The sequence below is a fragment of the Bacillus rossius genome, chromosome 8 (genome assembly GCF_032445375.1).
Source record: "Bacillus rossius redtenbacheri isolate Brsri chromosome 8, Brsri_v3, whole genome shotgun sequence".
NCBI lineage: Eukaryota > Metazoa > Arthropoda > Insecta > Phasmatodea > Bacillidae > Bacillus > Bacillus rossius.
This window is the reverse complement of record NC_086336.1, coordinates 7,195,577-7,209,305: the sequence shown is the minus strand read 5'-3', so window position 1 is coordinate 7,209,305 and position 13,729 is coordinate 7,195,577. Positions and strand designations below refer to the sequence as shown.

At 39.9% G+C, this 13,729-nt stretch overlaps 2 protein-coding genes across 2 annotated transcripts in view; one reads left to right on the top strand and one right to left on the bottom strand.

Annotated features, from left to right (window-relative positions):
* The window catches only part of LOC134535256 (collagen alpha-1(I) chain-like), a 161,954-nt gene extending 148,693 nt beyond the window's left edge, over nucleotides 1-13,261 (bottom strand). Inside the window, exons 1-2 of the mRNA XM_063374328.1 lie at nucleotides 13,196-13,261; nucleotides 10,252-10,413 (exon numbers count right to left, since the gene is read on the bottom strand). Of these exons, the coding sequence (XP_063230398.1) occupies nucleotides 10,252-10,413; nucleotides 13,196-13,261 (228 nt within the window). The remainder of the gene's footprint in view (nucleotides 1-10,251; nucleotides 10,414-13,195) is intronic.
* Nucleotides 1-13,729, top strand: part of LOC134535511 (homeotic protein antennapedia-like) — a 457,838-nt gene that overhangs the window by 66,919 nt on the left and 377,190 nt on the right. The gene's annotated exons all lie outside the window — the stretch shown is intronic.

The window sequence follows — 13,729 nt, the reverse complement described above, 5'->3', positions numbered from 1 at the left end:
ATACTGCCTTTCAAACTATTATCCTTCTTTGGCACCATAAATACGATTATACAACAAAAAATAAAAAATATATAATCCTATGTAACTTAGGTATAGCTTATATACTTCCTTAGGGGTGAAATTTTGAAAAATTGCTGAAAAGTTGGTAGTTTTGAAGTGCAAGTTTCATTCAACGCCCTCATACTCTCTAACCAAAAAAAATGATTTTATTCCTTAGCGTGTATTGTAAGTTACTAAGATGTAAATACGTATGAGTAGAGACCTGTAAAATTCGCGGATTCATTTCGCGATAGGATCGAGTCCAAATACTTTTGACATTATTTTGCTTCAGTGATTTGGCCACAGTCTATCTGAAGGACTCTGGGCCAATGAAAAATCTTTAACAGAAGAATTAGCGAATCACGAACATTCCAGTCAACAGGTGTTACGAGTCGGTAACCAATCAGCCGATGTAATTTGCACGAGTGCATAGAGGATCATGGAGTCTATCATTTAGGGATTTGAATTCGCGAACTTTACAGGTCTCTACTAATAGCTTATTCACTTCCTAAGGGGTGAAATTTCGAAAAATTGCTGGGAAGTTGTTAGTTTTGAAGTGCAGGTTTCATTCAATGCCCTCATGCTCTCTAACAAAAAAAAAATGTTTTTATTCTTTGCGTGTATTGTAAGTTACTAAGATGTAAATACGTATGAATTGTTGATGAAAATAGGAAAAAAATACCGAGGATGTATTCTTGGGAAGCATCAGTACACACAGGACAGTTTCTCGGAGCGCGCACCGACCAGCCAGGGGCCGTGATGAATGACTCCAAGTGTGTCGCTGGTCAGCGAGCGGGCTGCCCGCTTACGGGAGCATCGCCGCCTACACTCGCCCAAGCACCATTCATCCTCGGAAGGCGTGGGACCTTGGGCCGGGAGAGCGGGGGGGAGGGAGGCGGATAGGGACACGTAATTGCGGAGTGATACACTCACTCGACTCCGTATAAATAACACTTCGGCCCTAATCAATCCCTGCGCTACCCTCCTCCCTACCACGCTCACGCAATACTTCGCAGGGACAAATTAAATGCAAATGTCCGTGGTGCGTTTCCTTTCCCTCCTCCACGACTTCGTTTTTTTTTTTAATTTTAGTTTTCCTCTTTATCATTCTTTTCTCCACCCCCCCCCCCCCCCCCCCTTTTCCTCACTTAGAACTCTTACCACAGCACCGTCCGGGTTCTTTCTTTGGCGATAGCGTGTCTTCGAAAAACTCGAGGGAAATTTATCCACACGAGGGGCATCATCGCGAAGTAATCGAACAGAGTGTAATTAGAGCCTCATTATCATGCCGGGAAGAAATGTATCATTTCTCTAGTCCGTCCGGTTGTTCGAGCTCTTCTGAGTGCCGAAGAAGAAGAAGAAAAAGAAAGAGAAGGAGAGGGAAGGGGGTCAAGGAAGGTGGAATATGGGGCCTTTTTTCTACTCCACGCGAACGCCGTGAAGGTATAGCTATAGTGTCGAACGAGTCGGCGCCGATATTTCAAATAAACCACTTCGGCAGTGCTACTGCGAATTAAATGTCCGCCATTACGTCACGCCCATCTGGACAACCTCTCTTTTTTTTAACGAGGATAAAATTACAGCGGTAAATGTTGGTATAATATATTCTCTCGGCGTGTGGTCCCCCCGACTATTGTTCTCTTAAGTGCTTGCGAGCGGGCAGTCGGATACTCCCAACTCTGCCATTCGTAACGTACAGTCTGCGTCACGTAACGTGTCTCAGATCTGATAGTTCTTAAATCCTGTACCAATTGTCCAGGTATCTTGTTCGGTCAACAGTGTCAGCAGTGATTGTAAGCAATTGTGTGTAATTGCCAGTATCAGTAAACAAACATCGAGTGGTGCTTTGCAAACCACATTTAGGAATTTGGCACCCGTTAATACTACTTCTGAGAACTGCCAACATTTTGACGAATAAAATGATACATAGGCTACGTAAGTTTATCGGTTCAAAATAATGTCGACGAACAGCAAGATACGTCTTCACGACTCGAGTAAACGTTTAAATCGGGCACTGAAGAGAATTAGGGGAAGAACCAGACATCGCCTGTCCTGAGGAATCACTAATGCACTGTCTTGGTGAGTGATTTCGGAATACCGAAATTGGGGTGTCTGAAAAGACATCGAACCAGTGTCCTCGCGAATGTAAGTCCCGAGATTTACCAACGTGGCTACTTACTCTATTAAGTGAAATCTAATTGGTAGGGGCATGACGATTTCGCGAAAAGATTTCGGGACTAGATGAAAGTTAAAACACTGTAGCATCGTCTGTGTTTCGTGATTGGGTGAGTTTCTTCCAGGTATATATCGATAGTAACAACACCAATCACAGTGATTCAGCGAGGAAGCAAACGCATCCTGAGTGGCTCGGTCAAATAAGGCAACGACTTCTCTCACAGACGGCCGCCAATCGCAAGGAAGAAACCACAGGCGCGGGTATACCTTTTTGCAGTCTCATATGTGTTCAGATCTTTTCGCGAAATCTGCATGCCCCTACTAATTGGTAGGGACCGGAAAAATTCGCGGGTTCAATGACCTCCAGGATATACTCCATAGTTCTACGTACACTCGGTAAAATGCCACCCACTCATTGGCTGCTGTCTTGTGAGACGTCCCAACGTAGCAGCCTGTGATTCGATAAAGCTTTGGTTTGGGTGCTTCTCATTGGCCCAGATTCATTCAGGTGAGTTGTGAGCCAATAACAGAGGCAGCACTGAGGTATAACTATTTGTATTTTAGCCTATCGCGAAATGAATTCGCGAATTTTTCCGGTCTCTACTAATTGGTAATTATGGGTACTTGCGTAGAAAGGGTAATTGGCTCGATCCTATCTCCTCGAAAGGAGCAAATTTTAAAGCAATGAGTCGGTGGCATAGTGATTCGAAGCATAATGTAACATTAATAGTCCAGTTCGTTCCAGATACATTAAAGGCCTGATCGTGCAAGAAGATACGATTCCTTTATCTTTCAATGTAAAATCATGCAAGAGAAATTCTTGCCTTAACCATTTTACTTGCCCTCAGAGGGTTTGGCACACACAACACAACAAAAACCTTGAAAAAAATATTAACTGACGTGATTTTTGAACATAGAATTCACGAGATCGCAAAAATTAATTACGAAGAATTTCTTTTTACTGACTGCGAGTGCAAAAAGAAAATCGTGCGAGTTTTATCGGTATCTTATGGGCTTATTTGTTAGTTGTTTAATTGAATTTAACCTGAAATATTTTCCAACAAATAGTTTTCAACAAATTAAATATAAGTATAACATTACGATTATAAATATTACTTCATCATACGGAGAGAATGTGTGCGAATTATGAAGAGAGGGGGAAGCTACGTTTTGGTGATTAAATTGAACAGGTTGGAATGACACGCTAGTTTAATAAATACTCTTGGATCCGAAGTCATTTTGTTTCATTTTTGTATTTGATTGTTTGCTACATATTTTACGGACACGAAAGGATGTTCGTTAATTAAGGCTCACGGGTTCTTATATGTAATCTCTTGAACAAATACAGAGTGAGGAAGTGGTAATGGTTATCAAGCACTAAGTGCAGGTGTGTGTAGCATCGACAAGGTGTGTTGCGATGGCTATAAGTGTGACCAGCAGCCTTAATTAAGTTCGTGTCCGCACAAATTGCACTGTTTGTTACTTCTCTCGTGGCTTACTTTTGCTGTCTAGCCAGCGTCGCTTGCGGTTGGAAATGCAAGCGTAAGGTCCATTGTTTATGGGAGTTTTCCAGCGGTTGTCTTGCTCTTTTGGAGAATTCACTTCAAGTTTCTAGTTGTATTAAATAACCTTTTTTCCCCTGCGTCTTTCTTGGAAAGAGCACAGACTAATTTTGTAACATCATCTATAACAAGAAAAGGTGTAGATAAGTAATTAGAATAGTTATAAATGTTTAATATCCTTCTTGGAATAAGATCCTACAGATTGATAAAATGAGGATTGAATTCCTAGTAAATTATTTTATTTCGACACCATTCATTGTAAATCAAAAAGTAAAGCTTTGGCGACCTAGGCGACGGAGGAAGATATTAACATATAAAAACAAGGTGATAGCATATTGTAAATTATTCACAAGAATATTTTTTGTTATAGATATAATCGTACCATAATTTGCATTTCCGAACCTATTTCTGTAGAAATTACACAATTATTTGATTTTTATGTTAATAATAAAAATTAGTGGTTATAATACTTGCTTGAACGTATCAGTTATTAAGTTTTTTTTTATTCCACGTCAATATTTTGTAAAATTTGCACTGTTACACTTTTAACTAGTCAAATAATTTTCTTTTGGAACTGGTTTCAAAATTTAAAAAAATGTTCACTATAGGCTTATCACAAAATAAATTATTTGTAATTTGGAGGAGCATACAAAAACAGTGTATAGTGTGAGTGGTTGTAAGGATGTTATGAAATTAAAAAAGAATTACTTATATGTCAAACGGGGACTTGGGCATTTTACTAGAGCAACTTGGCCTTTGTTTTCTTTTAGGTGTGGTTTTGGACAAAACATTTACCTTAAGTTGTTACTAACACGTCGCAGTTTTTAAGTACTAATATTTTTCTTAACGTCAAGTGTTTTTGATTTAGTTCTAGGAATGCCAAAAATAATATAAAGTCCATCTTTTGATGTGCAGTTGATTTACTTTCTTCCTTATCACCTTCCCATCACTTTCTGTTTGGTGAAAAAACGAAAATCTCAATAATTATAAAGCGAATAGATACTAATCACTGAATTATTATTGGGATGTGGTCATCAATAAGTACTATCTCAGTGAAAAAGTTTTTACTTATTTCCTCACGGTAAAATATCATTGGTAACAAGTACAAAGTACAGTACCACTTTAAACTGCAGTTATTTTAACAGTAAAGATAAATCTAAACTATCGGTAACGTTTCTTATGGGAAGGCTTCATTTATTGCCTTTCATTTTAGTCGCGTTTATCGAACGCACCCTTCTTTTTAAATGCGATGCTGGTAAATCATTCCACACTATTTTGATAGAAGGGGGGAGGGGAAGGTGAGAGAAAGTGGTGTTCGGGAGAAAAATAAAAGTCTTGCTGTAACATTCTGTACAGCAATGCGTTTACGTTTTCGTGACGTCTGTCGCATTCATCGGAGTAATTTTCGTGCCGCAACGGTAAATCTATCAAGGAGTCGGGAAGATGCCCGTGGCGAATTACGTATTTCAGTGACAACCATATTAATATTAAAGTCTTCTTTTTTTGGTTCCACACGAATTAAAAAAAACGGTGCTTTCGAACCATGCCAAGGCTTAAAAACAGGTTAATAAAAATGGATAACAATATTCACCAGCTAACCTGGGTGGTCTGTCGATTTTTTTCCCCTTCAACCATTGCAAAAAGAAAACACAATGAAATAAAATAAATGTTCCGATGTTTTGTCTACTGCAGGGGAGAAGCATTTCTATCACACAAAGGTTTTTTTTCTCTCCTCGTGCCTTAAAGTGACCTTGAATAACAAAGGAGGTGCCGCGGGGCATTTGGAGCAGGTAAGTCCTCAAACGTCGAAGCCCACCTCTGCCTGGCTGACCACAGAACACAGCGACACAGAATTCCTATTTCTTCGTCACCGTATAACGTGTACGCAGGGTCATTGAGACATTTTTTTCCTCCCGTTTACCTTATTCGCAGTTTTTTTTTAATTCCCAAAATTTAAATATATACGTTACCATAGTCATAACTGTGAAATTGTACTGCTTTTATCGCATAAGTTTCAAGGTTTCCATTTAGATATAGGTATCGACACAAAACTTGTAATTTTCGTTCTGCTATCAGGGTAAAGTCACACACAAAATAATCTCTAAAATCAACCTGACTACACTATATTGTGCAATGGCCCAGGGATTTTTCCTAACCCCGTCCCACCTGCTACCCTTGCTCTACCTCGGCATGTACTTAACTGAATATATTATGCCTAGGATTTTAACCACTGTCCGAAACACATTCAATTAGTCAGAGAATCGTTATCCTTCATTATTCATTCTTCTTGGTTGTATTCTCTTAATGTGCTTTGATAATATAAATTTTGTTGTAGGTGCCAAATTTTTCTCACACGCAGAGTAAAAATTTTTTAACAGGTACGATGATCGCTGGCTACAAATTATCCAGGGATATTCGTAAATGTACGGCTAACTACGTGAATTTACGGACACTGAGTTAGCTTATTGTGAAAATGAGCCCAAAAGAATATTCTTGTTATAATATGAAAACATTCAAAAACTGGTCAAGTCTACAGTGATAACAATCTTCTTTAGTCCAAGCGTGTGTTATCTTTTGTTTAGAACTAATCATACAGCTCGGAAATCGAAATACGGCGCAGTTTCTACGAAGAGTCAGTTATTTGAAATTACGAAGAACTCTTCGTTTATTTGAGTTAAATTCTTGTTGAAAAGTCCGTAAATTTACTTTAGTTTCCAACAGTGTTGTTGGTACTATTATAACTGCTACTGAAAAAAAATTAGCGGTCGTAATATATTGTTTAGATGGTTCTGCGTGTTCATCTATGAATTTCTGTACGATTGTTTGTATGTTTCATCAAGCTCTCTTACAAATTTAAACTATCTAAAAAAAATTATTTATTTTGATAATAGTAATTTATTATTCTCTTTTCTTATCAAGGAAATGGGTAAAAAGATTTTCACACATTGCAATTTGAAATTTATTCTCAAATTTCCTTTCTAGAGGTACATAAAAGTTTACCCAAGAACAAATTACGCGTGCCTATTATTTCAGAAATTTTAAATTATTCTGTACTCTCTCTCCTAATGTCTGAAACTCTACTACAGGTTTTTAAAAACTATTCTACATCTATACATAAACGAGCTCGCATCAAGCACAATTGTTTACATGAATTGGTATTTAGGGGGAGGGGGGGAAAGGAAAGTAACCACATACACGTATCCAAAATTTTTACTTACTAGTCTTGATCTAATTGCAAAGTAAAAGACGAGTCCAAGGAACCTCCAGTTCACGAGGAATCACTGCTAGTATTCCAGCAAATTCAACTGCAGCGTGGTGCATTTCCAGGTTTAGTGGGCACCAACTCCATCGTAGGAAGTAGAAGTACCAATCTTAACCCGGAGCTGGCCTCTTCACGGCGGTGCTGTAATTACAATCATCGCCAAGGCTCAGCAAGCCGGATTGTCAGGTAGGGTTTGTTTCAGGGGGTGGGGGCTGGGGGTTAGAAACAAATGTCTGAGTTGTATTTGTTTGAAATGCAGCCAGTCCCTGGACGCGGGGGAAGGGCGCGGCCATGCGCGAGGGGTGGAGATGTTATCAAGGCGCGGGGAGGGGTGGCCACAGCGCGGAGGGTGTTGGGGGTGGGACAGGTGAGGGGGCAGACGCTGAAAGGGTGGTGGTGCAATATGGGAAATTTCGTGCTGCTGCCCCTGAGGAACTGCCCCGGATCACGCCACGCTCCTCCTGGGTACAGCGCTGGCCAAGAGAACCAGAGCCTCAACACTCGCTTCCTCCCTCTCGGCAGCTAGCTTCTGCACGGTGTCCAAATGACGCAATGCCTTTTAATAACGTTACCAAGGCCAACAGTCTTTTCATTTCGCCCCATCGTACCACGTCTGAGAATAGCCGTGTCTCGAAAGACGAAAAAAAAAAAAACTTTAATAATTTATCATTTGCTGAAGTCAGAAAATTCACAAGTGTAAAACACCCCCACTTGCCATCTCTTTCAAACTTTAGGAGATCTTTACCCGAGCTTACAAACTGATCAATCACCTGGTATTTGCCAGTAAACATAAATGTAGGTTTGACGTCAGAAGGTTCGCGCATACGTGCTTCGCCTCTCACGCAGAGTTGGATATTTTTTTTTATTGTCATCACTATTTATGATATGAAGTGATCTGCGAGAAAATTTTGTTCTGACAGCGTCCCTGCATTAGTTTTTTTGGGTAAAAAAAATTCTCTCACTAACTTTAACTTTCCTTTTAAGCTGATTAAGGAAACGTAAGCGATGAAAAACACGAGCTTGACTTTTTACCGCTATTAGATAATTTAAAGCACGTGTCTGTTGAGAAAATTTGAGACTTAGCATGAAGTCCAAGAATGCGGTCGTGATAACTTACAGGAAAAGTAATGAAGCAACGTTAATGACAGTACAATAACTTATAAGGAAAGTAATGAAGTAACATTAATGACAATACAATACAATGAAATAACCAAACAGAGTGCAAGACCAAGCCTTGAGGCGACGGAACCTCCCAGCTCACAGTGGATGCCGAAGAACATCTAAGACACTTACCAGTTGCTCGTGGTTAGCTCGGTGCCGAGATGTTGGATTCGAACCCATCACATTAGCTGTCGGTAATCACTGCCCCCAAGAAAACAGCCAGTGAAGATACGAATGTGGTTCTGCGTTGGAATAATTATGTATTTATCAAAAATTAATAAAATTTATATGGCGTGATTTTAACCGGGACTACTGGTTGATAAATGATGCTCTAACCGCGCGCTATCTGCTCTCTATCTCGAAAACTATTCAACGTATAAAAATATTTTTGAAACAAAAGTTTCAAGGAAATTAATCCTATACAACATTGGTAATAAATGCAAATAGCGAAAAACCCATAGGAAACGAGATATTAGCAAAACAATGTGAAATAAAACCGATTTTTGTGACCTTTAACCTTAGATTTTAATAGTCGCGTACACCCTACCATATGTAGGTTTTGAGACAACTATAAGAATTTTAAAATACAAGTTTATACGAGTTTATATCTGGGTATCTCAAATTCCGAGATACTTACCTAATTTTGACTAAGATGACTGGACTATGAGCTCCTGAACCAGTTGCGTAAAGACTCGGTGATTGTGTACTGATTGTTCATAATAACTTCCTCTTTACCAATGCAAATGCGGAAAAATTTATGTAACTGATTTTGTATTTACAGCTACGCAAAACAGCTGACTTATTTTACAAGCTTATTTTTATAGTCATATTGTAATAAGCATTGTGTTTGTACTAAACATCGTGCTAAAAGATTAAACCATTTCATTTCTCTAGGCAATACAGAAGTTTTGTCGTATGAACGACGTTTAAGGGACTTATCCAAAAGGGCTAGACAAAACAGCTGACTTTCTTGAGATACCTGTTACCTGTTTTATAATAATATTGAAAAAAAAAATTATAGAATGGACCAATAAAGACCTCAGAAACCATCAAATTTTTAGGAGTCATGAGAATCTGTATGCAAGGGAAAAAATTAGAATAAAAATATTATTAATTATGTAAGGTAAATTCAGAAACACAAACACTTCCATTCGTGTAGCTGACAAGGCCTACATAAGTTATACATTTCTACAAAAGCTATTATGAAAAATGGTTACATTTGTAATAGTCTACAATGCTCCGTGAATGTTTGTTTGACGCTTCAGGGATATTTTTAGTAAAAAGAAACAGTTTAAATCCTTTGCATGTTAATATGATTCTTTTGGAATATTTTTGACGTGACAACGTCTAATAAATCGATGAACGCCGCCTGCACGCACGAAAAGTGTCCCGTTACGCACATTGTTCCATTACGCTGTGTCCCGTTACGCTCATTGTACGCTTGCGCCGCATCTATCTCTCGTCCACTCGATTGGCCTATGCGTCCGAGGAGAAGAAAGACAGCGGCAGCACACAACTTACATCTACACGTGAACTGTTTCGTCGACTGGTTATAAAGTGAAGTGAAAAAATGTGGTTTTCATTCATTGCTTATTACAAAAAAAATTTCGGCAATAAATGTTAATTATTCTTGCATTCTAAATATCTGATTACTAGTATAATTTCAAGTATTTATTCTTTTATTATTAAAATAAATATGATTCAATTTTATTCATAAAAGTATGCAATCATTTAATCAATGTTTTGTTATGACGTTGTCACGTTAAACTATCGTCCGTAAACCGACTTTACAGACAACCAATTTTTTTTGGGGTTAATTTTTTTTCAAACCTAAGTTCCTGTTCCCCTCCCCCCCCCCCCCCCTCCCTCGTGTATTATTTGATTCCTGATGCTCAAAATCTCTTGAGATCTAATACGGACTCGAGATAATCAATTTTACAAAATTGATTTGATTCATCACTACGTCACTTGTGGCTGTAATGAGATTGCAAACAAACAGCGATAGGAATACGTCGAGTGCTGCGGTCCTCGGCTCTGTGTCGGGAAACAAACGGCCGAGGGCGCGGACGCTACGGAGCGCTCCAGTGACTGATCACAGGCGCTGCGCGGCGCGATGGTTACATATGCTCTCCGGCGGGGGTCGTCCCACGCCGCTTGTTTGCCCTCAGCAGTGGCCGTGGCCGTGTGGCCGGGTGGTCCCGTCTGCACTCGTCGCTTGGGAGGACGTGTTCCTCGTTACAACCTCTCAGCGATAACAGCAACCACAACAAAACAAGGAATTCTTGACCAACAATGCGCCTCAAATGAACTAAGTTATCTTCGTATAGTTCCATGGAACTAATTCTTCGTCAAATCTATGCCAGATTCTAAAATTCCGAGTTGTTTTAGATAGAAAAAAGATGTTTTTATCTATACTCAAATGACATTCTTGTAAGTTCATGTTAAAAGTAAGTCAATTATATGCCCATAAATAAAAAATAATCTACGTAAATTTTACTATGGTTACACAAATCCAGTCATTTAGCACGCCCAAAGTAGATTTTAAAAATTCACGAATACTTTCATCTGTGCAAATTTAACAAAAATATTTAAAAATATGATAGATGTGTGGCTATTTTGTTGAATTTAAGTTAGGTATCTACATGATACCAAATCCAGAAAATAAGCAGCTATGCTATGTCTAAGACGCAATACTTACTTAGGCATATGTATACTGCTAGTCGTGATGGTAAATTGTTTGTAAGCTATCAAAAATAACTTTCCTATCTAGTAGTAGAGCCAGCTTCATTCATGCTATCGTAGGCTTATCAGATACAGGATGGCCACGACTTGGCCAGGGCAGATTATGTGAGATATGTGGCGAGTGCCGTTGCCTTCCGCAACTAGTAGTTGAAGGGACAAGACAACCGCTGGCCCTGAACACTGGAAAGAAATTTCTGCGCTGGTGGAAAATGCCCGAACCTGACTGGTAATCGACCCCAGGGCCCTTGGCTGATCTGAGGGCAGCTATAAACCACTGATACAACATGTCTGGTTCTACTCCGACGTAAGTCATAAAACTCGTCTTCTCACGCCCATTGGCATTGCGTGCGCATGCGCCTGCGGTAGACCAAATACAAGTTCAGAGCCAGGTGGATGGTTCAGCTTTTCCCACCCTAACAACGAGGAACAACTCAACACATGTGCTCCATCCGATTTACAAACGGGCCAACAGGGCGTGTTCCCGGAGCTCCGGTTTTTGACGGGCAGGAAGAATTTTAAGTGCGAAAAACATTGAATGACAAAAAAAACTTTTTTTTTGAGGGACGGGAAGTATAAGTTATTAACATACAGTAATAATTTTATTTTCAGACATGTCATATCCTACAGTTTAACAGAAAGACGAGTTATACCTATCCCCGCGCTTGCCGTAAGATATAAACAAATAACGTATTGCAGGTTGTTTGACCTCATTTGTAAGGTGACAGGGTCTATGAAAAATCTTATATATTTAGTTGTATAATATGCTGTTTTAAATTTTGAATTTTGTAAAATTTTATGAAGTTTTTGGTTAACTGGGAAAGTGTTCCAAGGGTTACGGCTGAAGATTATCTGCCCAGAGCGCTAGCTACCTGAAATCGGTGCCTGTAATACATCTTAATACAAATACTGTGTCCTTATTGAGATATAATTTACACGAACTTATATCTATTATTTATAAAAGCCTTCATAACTAAATTATTTTATAATTGGACAGTTTTATCATTATATATTTTTTTACAGTATTGTACAGCGGGAAGATTAACTAACTCACCAGTCTGAATGTAAGGCAAGGTGAGCTGTAGTCTGTTTCATGTAACGTGTTTCATACAGGACAGTACCAGTGGTGCACATTTTCCAACTGCCACTTGAAGACTATCACATCAACGAGATTATCAGAGACGGGCAACTTGGCGACGTATCAAGGAAGAAAGTAAAGTATATACGCACGCCCATGGCCAGTAGTAGGAGCCATGCTGGCGTGTTCCTGGGGGTAACAGTGGGAAATCGCGGGAAAAGCGGGCCGAATGGGCTGGGACTCGAAGTTCCTTGAATTATTGACGGGAATGTTTCACAGGGATGAGAGCCACACACGAACGGGAAGCCTTCTTTTCACAGACGAGAGAGCCAAAACCCGAAGTTCCCCGATGTTCATGCTTTTCTTCTGTAACTTTTATGTAGCTATCCTAACCAAAACAACCGTCCACATTGTTTTAAAGTATTTATAATGTAGCTAACCTAACCTAATTGACCATTAGTATCCTTTTATCAACACCGCCATATTTATTTACAACGAACCAAAAAAAAAAAAAAAACCGAAGATGCACGATCGGGTGTTTGGCTCTCACGTCTGTGAAAAGTATTCCCCACACGAACAGTTCCGAAGTTCTCCGAGGTTTGCTGATCACTAGTCGAAAAAAAAAAAAAAAAAAAAAAAAAACATATTTCAGGGATGTATACATTTTACGGTCACATAACGTTTTAAACAACGGTAACCTAACCTAAAATAACCAACATTTTATTAGTAACGATAACATTACGTAAATTAGCCTACCCTCTCGGGAAAAAAAAAATTATTTATTGCATTTACCGAACCTAACCTAAAATTCTACTTCGGTGAACTTCGGAACTGTTCGGGTTGTGGTCGTGGCCTTCGTCCCTGTGAACTGTGGACTCGGACCTACGTCACTCGGACGCAGCTCGTCATGCACAAGGGCGAGGCCATATCGACCCTCCAGCCCAGGTGGGCGGTGCCGGGGTGGATATAAAAAAATATATTCCTGTCCCGTCGCTTCATGCTCGCCGGCAGGACCGGCGTGTGTGTCTAGCAGGGGGGAGGGAGGGGGGGTTAGGCGGAGCTGTGCTACCCCCTGAGCGTGTGCACGTTTCGTGACGGGAAAAAAGCCCCCCCCCCCCCCCTCCCGGTCCCTTAATTCCCCCTCCTGCAGCATTGCCAACCTCGCCACGCTATTATTACCTGGGGCCCCTCCCGAGAACTTCCCTTCTTTTCCTCCCCTTCGAGCCACTGCAACCCTCCGTGCATCGCCGACAACCTTCCTAGCGTTTCTTTTGTGTTTTCTGGACGAATATTTGGAACAATGCCCAAGCGAGTCAGGCCGCTACACTCTTTTCTAGTTACATGGTCACTGTTATTTTTGGACAGTAACTTCAGCGAACAATTTCACCTTGACATCGGAATTATTTCAAAAGGTCAGAAAAACAATTACCAATAAGTAGAGACCTGCAAAATTCGCGGATTCATTTGGTGATAGGCTAGAATTCAAACACATATACCTCTTAGATAATTTTGCTATTGGCTTACTGTTCATCTGGACGAATCTCAACCAGTTATAAACCCTCAACCAAAGAAGGATCGAATCACAGACAAACCAGCTGAGATGACTTACAAGTCGGCAGCCAATGAACTTGCGTTATTTGCCCGAGTGTACAGGGGTATGTGCAGTCTATCCTGAAGGCCATCGAAACCGCGAATTTTGCAGGTCTCTACTAA